This window comes from Sander lucioperca, chromosome 17, assembly GCF_008315115.2.
Source record: "Sander lucioperca isolate FBNREF2018 chromosome 17, SLUC_FBN_1.2, whole genome shotgun sequence".
NCBI classification, from domain to species: Eukaryota; Metazoa; Chordata; class Actinopteri; order Perciformes; family Percidae; genus Sander; species Sander lucioperca.
Genome location: NC_050189.1, coordinates 7,439,737 through 7,452,833, shown reverse-complemented (window position 1 = coordinate 7,452,833; position 13,097 = coordinate 7,439,737). Strand labels below are relative to the sequence as shown.

At 40.5% G+C, this 13,097-nt stretch overlaps 1 protein-coding gene across 11 annotated transcripts in view; it reads left to right on the top strand.

Annotated features, from left to right (window-relative positions):
- LOC116053256 (solute carrier family 12 member 6) overlaps positions 1-13,097 on the top strand; it is a 37,055-nt gene that overhangs the window by 13,694 nt on the left and 10,264 nt on the right. For 9 of the 11 annotated variants that reach the window (XR_004895584.1, XR_004895585.1, XM_035994120.1 and 6 more), the window contains exons 3-18: positions 821-915; positions 1,276-1,404; positions 3,058-3,204; positions 3,296-3,350; positions 5,804-5,934; positions 6,452-6,693; positions 6,773-6,897; positions 7,025-7,210; positions 8,497-8,661; positions 9,515-9,613; positions 9,994-10,051; positions 10,217-10,391; positions 11,506-11,624; positions 11,740-11,838; positions 11,955-12,074; positions 12,288-12,392. Coding sequence is in view for 9 of the 11 variants with exons in the window: in XM_035994120.1 (XP_035850013.1) it covers positions 821-915; positions 1,276-1,404; positions 3,058-3,204; positions 3,296-3,350; positions 5,804-5,934; positions 6,452-6,693; positions 6,773-6,897; positions 7,025-7,210; positions 8,497-8,661; positions 9,515-9,613; positions 9,994-10,051; positions 10,217-10,391; positions 11,506-11,624; positions 11,740-11,838; positions 11,955-12,074; positions 12,288-12,392 (2,050 nt within the window). In the remaining 2 variants the exon portion in view is untranslated. The remainder of the gene's footprint in view (positions 1-820; positions 916-1,275; positions 1,405-3,057; positions 3,205-3,295; positions 3,351-5,803; positions 5,935-6,451; positions 6,694-6,772; positions 6,898-7,024; positions 7,211-8,496; positions 8,662-9,514; positions 9,614-9,993; positions 10,052-10,216; positions 10,392-11,505; positions 11,625-11,739; positions 11,839-11,954; positions 12,075-12,287; positions 12,393-13,097) is intronic. The other 2 variants (XM_031304272.2, XM_035994114.1) reach the window with 1 other exon arrangement.

The following is a 13,097-nucleotide window of genomic DNA, read 5'->3' as shown; positions in this document are numbered from 1 at the left end:
TCCTTTGGTAGAAAGAATTTTGGTAGAAAAAATTTGTGACCTAATAAGTTCCCATCAAAGCTCCGGCCCACCTTCAACCTGAACAGAGTCTAATCAGCCATGATAACTGAAAACACCTGTGTGGGTGTTCAGAGGCTTTAAAGTCATGGACATCCTTTGACCAAAATGCGTACATAATCACCTGAACTTGATTATGCTTGCTATAATGATTCCTCCAGTTCATACTGGACATTAAGAAATCCCTTCAGTTAACATTAAAATGTGTGATTGATGGGGGACAAAGTCCACAGTCCTCGTTCTGTGCCTAAATATGTTTAAAAAAATTATCTGACGATATTTTGAGACAGTAGTCTGAGTAAATCAAATCAAGTGAATATCTTTCAAAGATTTTTTCAAATATCTGTTTCATCTTTTTTTTTAAAGATTTTTTTTTTTTTTTTTGGGCATTTCAGCCTTTAACGGAAAGAACAGCTAGATATGAAAGGGGAGAGAGAGGGGCAAGACATGCAGGAAAACGTCACAGGTCGGACTCGAACCCTGGACCTTCTGCATCGAGGCATACACCTCTAAATATGTGCCCCTGCTCTACCGACTGAGCTAACCCGGCCACTCTGGTTTTCTTTTGTTACTATTCCTCTTCTGCTGCCCAACAAAGAAACGCTTACGTTGAAAGCGTATTAATAAAGGATAACAAAATGGCCACTATGAACAAGAAGAATCTATCTCTGTGTTTCAAAACAGACTTGAAAAGTTGAGAACCTATCCTTTAAAGACGGTTCCCAGCTTTCCTTTTATTCATACTCTCTTTCTTTGTGTCTAGCAGATGGAAATTCCAAAATCTCCAGCGTGTACATCAACAACACTCATGGGGTGGATGACGATGACTTCTACGACAGAAACTTGGCCTTGTTTGAGGTTTGAAACACAACATTGATTGAGCTGTTATCCTGTAAAAGCACATTATAACCATGTTATAAATGTTCTTTAAACTTTGGTTTGTATCAGAGGTAGAAAACCATATTGTGGCCACATTAAGATGTAACTTGAATTACATGGATAAAAACAGAACCCCTCCAAATCGTGGCTGCTAAACTAAAGCCAAAAATAAAACTGAATTTTGCTGGTGGGTGTAGATAATTACATTTTTTTTATAGATTTTGAAGTTTCCTGGAATCAGCTTGGTCTTCTACCTCCCACTTCGCTAACAAGTCACCCTTAATTCCCCACTCCTCCCTTTTGTTACCTCCCTTTTAACACCTTCTTTTTATACCACAGGAGGAGATGGACACTCGGCCGAAGGTGTCTTCTCTGCTCAATCGCCTGGCCAACTACACCAACCTGACGCAGGGGGCCAGGGAACACGAGGAGGCCGAGAGCATCGGCGAGAAGAAGAAAGCCAGCAAGGTAACACTCCAAAAAACTGCTAATTGACTTTCATTGGGCAGTAAAAACACTCCGTAAAGCATATAAACAGAGGTGCATCCACAGTGTCTATTATATCAGAATCTTTGCCAATCCAACTCCCAAATATTCATATGGACAAATGTGACCGTCCTATTTTATGAGCTCTCTTTTTGTGGAATTAAATACATTTTTGTATATAAGTAACGTTAATCTCAGTGAAGCAACGTGCCACCTGCACAAAGCTGAGCTTTAAATGTACCGTAGGACTTTGATACCCATGACAGAAGCACTCATACAAAGTATATGATCCCAAATGTACTTGTCTGTCTTGCTGTACCATGTTCTTATACTGCAGCAATTCTAACCAAGATGATGATTAGGGCTACAATTCACCATCCATAGCACTTTGGGATTAATTTGTCAATAAAAGGTGCTTTACAAATAAAGTGTATTAATATTATTATCCATCCCTTTAACATATTGAGTAACTCTGAGACAAATGGTATCTCCCACTGTTGCCCTCTTGACTCTGAGCATCTGAAAGTGAAGTACAGTAGGCCGTGACCCTGATCTGCACTGCAATCCTTGCTGATAAGAAGCCGACTGGCCTAGATAAGACAGTCTGCTATGGTGGTTCAAAGTCATTTGTCATTTCCACCCTGTTCTGATTGCCAAACGGTGTGTTCAGTATAAGCATTGACATGAGTCTGGTGCATCAGGGGGGCGTAGCACAGTGGTTCCCAAACAGGGGTACGTGTACCTCAGGGGGTACTGCTGCAGCTGCCAGGGGGGTGTGGAAAGATAGTTTGAATGCAAATTTGACATTGATAATTCAGTTGTATTTATAAAAAAAAACAACAAAAAAAACAATTGTTATTACAATATTCACTTGTATATAATTAAGTATCAATACAGAACAATACTTTGCACATCTACAACCTTTAGGGGTGGCAGTAGCTCAGTCCGTAGGGAGTTGGGTTGGGAACCGGAGGGTCGCTGGTCCCAGTACGGACCAAAGTATAGAGTGTGGATTGGTAGCTGGAGAGATGCCAGTTCACCTCCTGGGCACTGCCAGGTGCTCTTGAGCAAGGCACCATACCCCAACCGATCAGGGTGCTGGTCCAGCACTGGCAGCTCACTCACTCTGAAATCTCTCCATTTGTGCATGAATAAGTCCTGAGAATGTGTGTGTGTATTTCAGGCCTGTGTGTAGTGATTTCTAACAGAGTGTAAATTGTAATTTCCCCACTGAGGATCAATAAACATTTAAAAAAAAAAAAAAAAAAAAAAAAACCTGAGACAGGTGCGTCGGAAGGGGACAAGCAGGTCAAAGAAACTCCCGCACACTGTCTAAATTGCAAAAAATATAAAGTTTAATAGATATAAAGTTTAATATTAAACTTTTTTTGCAAGTTAGACTGTGTGCGGGAGTTTCTTTGCAGCAATATAAGTTACTATGAATTAACATCCAGTTTAAAATCACTGCTGTAGTATATGCTGTGTTTCTCTTTGTTTCCCTAAAGGAAGAAGTAGAAAAAAGGAGTTTGTCTAAATGGAGCTTAAAAAAACCAACAACAACATTTCGTAAGACCATAAGCCTCTGTTGCTGAATAATCAATTGAAGCTGATTTTTGTCCTTTTTCTACCTTCCAGTCGCCACAGATGGGGACGTTTATGGGAGTTTACCTGCCTTGCCTCCAGAACATCTTCGGTGTCATCCTGTTCCTGCGGTTGACCTGGGTGGTGGGAAGTGCTGGGGTGCTGCAGGCCCTCTGTATTGTCTTCATATGCTGTTGCTGTGTGAGTATTTTTAAGTGTCCAGCTATGTTGACGAAAATTTAAACTGTAAAACATTTTTTTTAAAACTCTGTCTCTTTCTGTCTCTCTGCAGACATTGTTGACTGCAATATCCATGAGTGCTATCGCCACTAATGGAGTGGTACCAGGTATTCCTCCACGTTTCACTCTTTCCCTCCACGTTTCACTCTTTCCCTCCCTTCCTTTACCTATATGTGGCACTGGTGTGCTGTGGTAATCTGACTCTCCCCACCATAATCAAACTTTTCTATGGCGGCCATATTCTCTTCCAGCTGATAAAGTACTTTATGTGTTTCTAATGAGTGTTATTTCTGTTTGTCCTGTCTCTCCCTCTGTCTACCTCTTCCCTTTCCTGTCTGTACACACATTAAAAACCCAGGATATTTATCCGCCAGTGACTTTACCTCTCACTGAAACGCCTCTAGACAAGTATCCCAAATGTCAAAGTAGTGTGATATTTCCACTAGCATGTGACATTTCGATAATTGACCGTAGAATGAAAACCCTCGGTAACATAGAGAATTAATCTAATATGTCTTGTTTGGCATCAGACATTTCATTCCATGCTGTTTTTTCTCTCTCACCTAAACAACTTCTCGTGCTTTCTCACCATCTAGTCTCAGATGGTAGTTGATACTGTATTTATGTAGTTTACTTTGGTTAATGTGAAGGAGTAATCAAAGGTGTTTGGCTTCCTAAATACAGCTTAAAGTGCTCATATTATGCTCATTTTCAGGTTCATAATTGTATTTTGAGGTTGTATCAGAATAGGTTTATGTGGTTTAATTTTCAGAAAACACCATATATTTGATGTACTGCACATTGCTGCAGCTCCTCTTTTCACCCTGTGTGTTGAGCTCTCTGTTTTAGCTACAGAGACATCTCACTACTGTACCATCTTTGTTGGGAGTCGCACATGTGCAGTAACTAGGTAAGGACTGCTAGCTTGTCAGTTGCAGAATATGAGGGTGTGCCACGCTAGCAGCTAGGTGAGCATTGTAACGTGTGTTACAAAGTGACGCACGTTTGTCACGTTGTGAAGTAAAGGCTGGACTACAATAGAGCTGTTTAGAGCAGTTTGTGAACAGTGTTTTCTGTTGGAGATGGTAAGTCCCTTTGGGGTGGACTTTGGGCTTTTTCACTTTCACTGTAAACCTATAACATGCACAAAAAGGTATATAACACAATAAAGGAAAGGGAAAAAGCCAAAAAGCATAATATGAGCACTTTAATACTAAATATCATTCACTTTTATTTTTCAAATTCAGTGCAATGATTGTTGAGACAGTTTTTGTAGCACATTCATATGCCCACTTTTTTGTTAACATTACTTTTATTGTCTTTGTCTTTGGAAATATGCGACCACGTTTTGTCAAAGGGTTGCATTTTGGAAACCAAACATGAGCTAACAGACATTAGTAGAATTAGCAGTTTCTCTTACTTGTATGATTCCCTCTTGTGCTTTTTTTTTTATTTTTTTATTTTTTAATAACTGGTTCAAATTGTATCAGCAAATTAAACGTTTTTTAAGCTCACTTGGAGTACCAGTTGTCTAGGACATTTAGAACACAATTTGACACTTATATTAACAATCTGAACCTGTCAGTGGCAAAAACAAGCACTTTTAGTGGACATACATTAACCATGTGCATTTGCCTAATATTATTACATTGCTGCCCAGTTTGTGGCTGACGGTTACAGCGTTCTTGCTCAATACTGGATCAATTTCAAAGATTTGAAATCTTGACTTAAGTTTAGTCACTTAAACACATATTCATGGGAAAATAGGGTCAATGTTGAAAACCCCCAGAAATAACCCTTTAAAGCAACACTAGAGAACTTTTCCCGCTTCAGTCCCCCTACAGGTTGGAAGCAGAATTGTCCATTTCATTACATTATGCAAGTTTGCCAGATCGGGTAGCGGATCTGTAGTTCGAATGACCTGGACAATGTAATGTAATCAGTGTTGGGTGTAACACGTTACAGTAACGTAACTACTTTTTCGGGTAAAAAGTAGTGTAACGCGCTACTACTGAAAATTTGGACACATTTCAGACGGTACCAAATATCGTACTGAGGTCTGATACCAGCCCTAAAGACAATCAAGAGTTTACTTTAGGATGCAGTACTAATAAAAACAGCTGAAAAGACTCATTTGCAGATACCATTTGACCAAAGACCTGCTCTGTCTTCTTACTCCAATGTGTCATGTAGAACATTATGCTTATTTCTTCAAGCATAGGATGACTTCTCTCATCAGCTGTCCTCTTTTCTCTCTCTCTCTTTACCTCCTAACATCATAATGTTGACTAACATCAATCCCTCTCTGTCTCTTTCTCTCTCTTTTTATGTCCCATCTCCTCCTCTTGTCCTTCCTCTCCTTCCTCTCTTCTCTTTACATTCTATCTTTAATTTTCCCCATTTCTTATTCTTCTACCACCCTGCTTTTCCTCTCCCTCACAATTTCCACTTCTTTCCACCCTGATGTACAACCTGCCCCGCTCTCTCTCTCTCTCTCTCTCTCTCTCTCTCTCTCTCTCTCTCCCCCCCTTTCTCTCTCACTCCCTCCTCCCCCCCCCAGCGGGAGGCGCCTACTTCATGATTAGTCGCTCTCTGGGTCCAGAGTTTGGGGGGGCGGTGGGCCTGTGTTTCTACTTGGGCACCACCTTCGCCGGAGCCATGTACATCCTGGGAGCCATTGAGATCCTTCTGGTGGGTTTTGGCTTTATCGTCATCATCATTACTACCATCTTAAAAAACCTACTTATCCAGTCTGGCTTTCACGTAGTGTATTACAATTATAATTTCATTATCTTTTATTTTTTAAATTGGTTTTAGTGTTTATATTTGTGTTAACGTGTTATAATTTCTATTGTTATTTATCTTAGTGTGAATTGGTCCCTACATCCATTTATATATATTTTGTATCTTATTATTATTCCTTTTTTCTTGTCTGATGTTTTTCAATCACCGTTCAGCACAATTGCGTTTATGTTTGCAAGGTGCTATATAAATAAAGATGATTGATCTTCACCCCTTTCTCTAGGATTTATCTGTAATTCAACTTTTATATAGCAGTGATAATTAAGGAAAGAGTCCTTAACTTCCTAGTTGAGAAACTATTAATGGATTTAGTCAGGCATATAAAGTACCTGGCAAATGATGATACTTGCTCACATTGATGCAAAAATCAAATAAAAATACACGGTTCTCTCCCTCCCTCCTTCAGATGTACATAGCACCTAAGGCAGCCATTTTTGTGTCAAAGAACCCTGAAGGCGAAGGGGCAGCCATGTTGAACAACATGCGGGTCTACGGCTCCATCTGTCTCCTCCTGATGTCCTTGCTGGTCTTTGTGGGTGTGAAGTACGTCAACAAACTGGCCTCCATCTTCTTAGCCTGCGTCATCGTCTCCATAGTTTCCATCTACATCGGGGCGCTGGTCTCTGCCTTCAAACCGCCACACTTCCCGTAAGTGTTGATTAAAAAGTACAACGCTGACCAATCCTTTATCTCTCTCTGATTTGACTGACCGACGGGCTTCCAACAGTGTGTGCATGCTGGGAAACCGAACTATCAACGGCCATGAAATTGATGAAAACCAATGTGCGAAAACCATCCTGCTGCAGATCAAAGAGCCAGTGGAGAGAGTTGACAACTTCACACTGATTAATGGTGGGTACCAGGGTTACATTGATATTTGTTACTTACTTATTGCCTGCAAGAATCATGGGAAGTTAAAGCGTATCCTAGTCACACACACTGGTTCAGGATTTTTGACACACTGTATTCCTCCCATTAGAAACCAGCACTATGAGCCCAACCTTTGACCCCAGCCTTGCTACCGATTTGGTGGAGAAGACCACGTATCTTTGGAAGCAGTTTTGCCAGGGCCCGGAAATCAACGCCACCTGTGACCAATACTTCCTTTCCAACAATTTTTCTGAGATCGAAGGGATTCCCGGTCTGGCCAGTGGGATCATTTCAGGTAGAGAGAGGGAGAGAGAGGGAGAGAGAGAGCATTTCAATACAGAGATATCCTCATTTAAGTATTTAAAAAACACAGAGGAGCAGACAAGACTGTTAAAAGTAGATGATGTGAGCACATGATGAATATTACCTTGATTGAAAGTTCCACCTCATTTAGTGGCATTAATTCACTATAAACAATGATCATCAATTATGTGATCGCATAATTCAATGCATAATTAGCCAAAGTCTGCATATTTATGCGGGGCCACATTTTTTCAAATACGCCGCACTTTCGCCGCATAAATTGACGATTTCCGCGCAAAATATGCAGGGCTTGCATGATTTCATAATCCCCGCATTTTCGTTGCAAAAAAGTCACATATATCTTAGCAGAAAGTTGAAAAATGTTGCGTTTACAGATTCGCTGTGATCCCTCGGAAGGAATCACTGCACATGGGTAGGCACTTGTAATGACATTTCGAGCATGTTTAGAGGCTAAAAGCACGTTTAAAACTTGCCCTGTTTAAGCCTGTTGGGTGCTAACGCTAGCAGGGGGATAACACGTTGTAGGCAACACCGATCGTTTTTTTTTGCTGCTGCCACCACTTCAAATTTCCAAACAACAGAGCTATGTGTTGAAATTGACACATGAAACAGAATTCTCCTTTTAATAAGCCACTTAAAAAAAAAAAGGCCCACCTTTATTTAGAATATTTTCACCGATTTACCTTGCTGTCACACAGTCCTTTCCCATGGGGAACTGAAGCTTTTATATATTCTCTCTTCAAAGCCACCAGACTCCTTTGGCAAAAACAGTAATTTTTCCACAACACAGGTTTCTAGTTGCTGGTCTACCGCTTCTCGATCGATTCGTTTGTTTGTGTTATTCTGTGACTTTGGTGAATCTGAACTAACCCTTTAAAACATCAAAGTCACACAATAACCCAAACAAACTAACCGATTGAGGCAGTTAAAAAGGAAATTCAGTGCTCTTTGAGCTACAGAAGTAATCAAAAGCAACTACGGTGTTGCTTTTAGTAGAAATCTTACTGAAATCACACTTGAATAAAGCGCAAATTATAATTTTCTCATAAATATAGGTGCAACAGCCCAACTATTTTTCATCTGCTCATGTGCGAGGATGTCCGCACATGTGTGGATCATGTACATGTAGTAGTAGTAGTCGGTACAGAACCATGTCTACTATATATCTATGTCTGTTCTGTTATGTCGGTAGATCAACACTAAAGAACTCTGCTCATAATCTTACTAGCGAGCATGTATTGAATCTGCTCCTCATAGAGAACCTGTGGAGCTCCTACCCCAGTCGTGGGGACGTGTTGGAGAAAGCCTCCCTTATCTCCACTCACGATGCACATCCGGCCTCCACTCAGCAGCCTTATGTGTTTGCTGACATCACCACCTCCTTCACACTGCTGGTGGGAATCTTCTTCCCCTCCGTCACAGGTACAGACACTTTCTTGCCCTTCCTTGTCTGCTAAACCAGCTGTGTTTAAGTGTACCTTAATAGAAACACTTAAGAAACTGTAAGCATAATTTAGTCATCATTGTGTTTATGAAAATGCATTATTGACAGGAAGAACACAGTGGGTGTGCTGTTGATTCATGCTGTTTCAGGATCAAGCGCATCATGTCTTTTTCAGGACTCTTATTCTGTCAGGCATCTTGGATTTCTTTCTACTCGCTCAATCAATAGAACTCCAATCTCGCAGTTCAGTTTGAATTTCATTTCATTTCATTTATTTATTTATCTCGAACAATCAACAATGTTGCAAGACAAAAAATATAAAAAAATATATAAAATATAACACAAACAATCAGAATTTAACGACAACACAAAACAAACTAAAAAATATGAAAGGGATTAGTTTGAGAAGGAGCAGGCGGAAGCAAATAGCTTATTTAGTCCTGCCCCTTATTTCACAAAATCATATTATTACAAAGTAAATAGATATGCAAATACAGCATACAATCTTTCGGTCTTACAATAACTTACAACAATACAATAAAATACAACAATACCTTTAAATTACAAATTCCAATCCTATTTTTCAGTTTATTCTTTTCTGTATTGGTCAAGTAATGATGTCTTTAATCTATTTTTGAACTGAAAAAAATGAATCTATTTTTGATTTCAAAATTAAGTTTAAGGTGCTCTAAGCAATGTTGGGTGATGTCACTTCTTGTTGACATTCGAAGTATTGTCAAACAAAACGGAAGTTAGCTCGCCCCTCCCTCCTCCTCATAACGCTTAGGTTAATAATCCCATTAATCAAAATGATTTTCTTCTTTTCCTCAGGAATCATGGCTGGTTCCAACCGGTCGGGCGATCTGAAAGATGCCCAGCGCTCCATCCCCATTGGAACCATTCTCGCCATCCTCACCACCTCCATCGTCTGTATCCAAAAACGACTCAAAGTAGCATTCCCACATTTTTGTCTCAGTGGGTTTACAGTCACTACAGTGACATCACAGCAACACTTTTTTTTCCCCAGAGAATGTGTGTTTAAAACCTCCTGCTAAAGAAGTACTAGCCTCCTTCAGCAACTCGACAACAACATGTTATTTTGATGGTATGAAATAAACGTTGTATCGTAATAGTTTAGGGACTCCCCAGCTAGCTTTTCTCTGTTTTATTATGTAAAAGGTCTGTCTCACATTTTAGCTAAATTAATCGCTCCTTTTATAGTTCTATTATGTCTAAAGGGCACTTAGGATGCACTTGATCTGATTTGATTCGACTGCTGAGTATCGTTTTCCTGAGTGCTGTCCATCCAGACCTGAGCAGCGTTGTCTTGTTTGGAACCTGCATCGACGGGGTGCTCCTCAGAGACAAGTCAGTATATCTGCTCTTGCATCTGACCGTATACATACTGTATATATATATGTGTGTGTTATGTCTGAGAGATACATTTTATTGTGTGTTGAAAAAAAATAGTTTTAATATGTTTTTCTACTGCTTTAAAAGCTCTAAACACTTGTATGTATTTCCCTCCTGCAGGTTTGGCGACTCAGTCAAAGGGAATCTGGTGGTGGGGACTCTGGCTTGGCCGACTCCCTGGGTCATTGTGATTGGCTCTTTCTTCTCAACATGTGGCGCAGGCCTCCAGTCGCTGACCGGTGCTCCCCGACTTCTACAGGCCATTGCCAAGGACAACATCATCCCCTTCCTCCGGGTTAGAGCTGCAAATATTCATTTTTAAACACGGATCCAAATGAACATAATAATTGTTACAGACCGTCTTGTTACTGTTACTTTAAATATCTGATATTTGCCTGATGAGCATCTCGTCGTCATAGCATTGCAGCAAATTAGCTTTGTTGCATGATTTTAATAATAAAACATATATACCAAAACCATATGAGAAAATTATTAATAAATTAACAGATTCATGGAAGTGTTTTTTTCTCTCTCTCTTTTTCTGAGCCAGTAAAAGTATACACTGGGCCAGAATTGTTTCCAGTGGGGAAATAAATGTTTTGTTGGACACTGTTTTAACTAAAAGTAAGAAAGAAACGTGACACCATGTGAAATTAAACGCACTGTTTAAATGTCATCACTTCTCAAAAATAAGAAAGGTCGGTGCAGAAATACCAGGAGGAAATCCTAAAGGAGAATTCATCCTACATAACATAATGTATGTTTCCTCTTACCTTGAGTGTTATTCATTTATTTCAGTTCAGTGTGATTTATTGAGATTTGGAGATATTCTTTGGAAGTGCTTAAATGCTCATGCTTAAGTAATGCAGCTCACTTTGTTTTGCTGTGCTCAAACTGTTGTCTCTTTCCAATTACCGTATAATAACAGTGTTATTGCAACGATCCAAAGACCTTGTAGTCAACGCTTTTAGCCCTCTACAGCATGTGGGGATAAGACGGGTAGCAAGCAAATTTTAGGAGTAAAAGCTCGCTGTATGGCCTATGGATTGTCATTTCATTTTGTTTAAAAAAAGATGTTGCTATTGGATTTTTTCTTTACAATTATCTGAGCAAACAGGTAGCACTCTGGGTAAGATGGGAAAAAAAAGATTAATTGTGCTTCTGGGTAAACTGTCCCATTTTTTTTTTTCAAAACTTTTTTTATTGAGTTTTTGGTCATTATTAATAAACAATACACAACGAACAAACAGTAAACAGTCATAATCATCCCTCCCTCCCTCCCTCCCTCCCTAACTGTCCCATTTTTAGTCTGATTTGCTTGGTGCACCTATATCTATTTATACTCTTTCCCTGTGTGTGTGTGTGTGTGTGTGTGTGTGTGTGTGTGTGTGTGTGTGTGTTTCTGCCAGGTGTTTGGCCATGGGAAGGCTAACGGGGAGCCCACCTGGGCCCTGCTGCTCACAGCCCTAATAGCCGAGCTGGGGATTCTCATCGCCTCTCTGGACCTGGTGGCTCCCATCCTTACAATGTGAGACACAGGCTGGGGGGGGGGGGGGGGGTGTCTCAGTCCCAAGTATCTCACTATTGGAACTTGTATATTTCTCCTTCAGGGGCTTCAGTTTTAATTCACTTTCTTTATTTAGGTTCTTCTTGATGTGTTATCTGTTTGTGAACCTGGCCTGTGGCCTCCAGACCCTCCTGAGGACGCCCAACTGGAGGCCGCGCTTTTCCTATTACCACTGGTACTACAACACACACACACACACACACACACACACACACACACACACACACACACACACACACACACACACACACACACAGTACACATACTAATCTGTGGCTCTGGTGTGTCCAGGACCTTGTCGTTTTTGGGGATGACTATCTGCCTGGCACTCATGTTCATATCCTCCTGGTACTACGCAATCGTTGCCATGGTGATCGCTGGCATGATCTACAAGTACATTGAGTACCACGGGTATGTTGCCATGGAGATGTATTCCCCCCACATGATGGTACATGTACGGCATGGTCAAGAGTGGTGTGTGTAAAAGTGTGCGTTCAGAAGAATCTGTGTCTATTGCCAGTGTGAATCATCAGTGTTTTTCTGTGAGTGTGTGTCAGGGGAGGTTGCAGTGTACACAGTTTACAACACGCAGTACAAACATGTATCCATGTGTGTGTATATCAGAGCGGAGAAAGAGTGGGGGGATGGGATCCGCGGTCTCTCGCTCAGTGCTGCCCGATATGCCCTCCTGAGGTTGGAAGAGGGACCACCGCACACCAAGAACTGGAGGTACAGAACTGAAGCTTTCTTTTCTCACAACCTGTCACCAAATATGATAAATATTTACTGCCATCAAAAAGTTCAGCATACAGCTCTTTGCATTGCCAGTAGGGCTGAACGATATGGACTGAATATCGAGATATGAAATTTCGTATGACTACGGGTTCGGTGAAAATCAAGCATTTTTCAGAAAAATAAACACATCATAATACAAAAGAGTGCAGTTTTATTGATTAGAACTCACTGCCAGTCATCAACATTACTGTAACATAGTCACCAATCAATAAATAAAAAAATAAAAATGTTTACTGCAGCTCTGCTTTAACAAAAAAAATAAAATGCAGCAGCTGGTGGAAGCATCAGCAATCATACTTTGCTTGGGCCTCTTTTGGGATGACTGAGAAGTCCCCAGTGTTTCTCTCATTGTCATACACTCTTCGTGCAGCACATGATGGTGTTGTTTCAGGTGGTGAAACATGTTTGTTGTGCTACCTTGCTTCGTCGCAATTTTCGCCAAGCACGACTTGCACAACACCTCGCTCTGGTTGACATCATCCTTTCTAAATCCAAAATACCTCCAAATAATGGAGGATGATTTATGTTTTGGCCCAAAATTAGTTTCTGCATCGCCACCGGCCGCATTATCTTCCGCACTCATGTTACTTCTCTTTCGTTTCGATTTCCCCGCTGTGAATGTCCTGTGTGTGTGCGTCA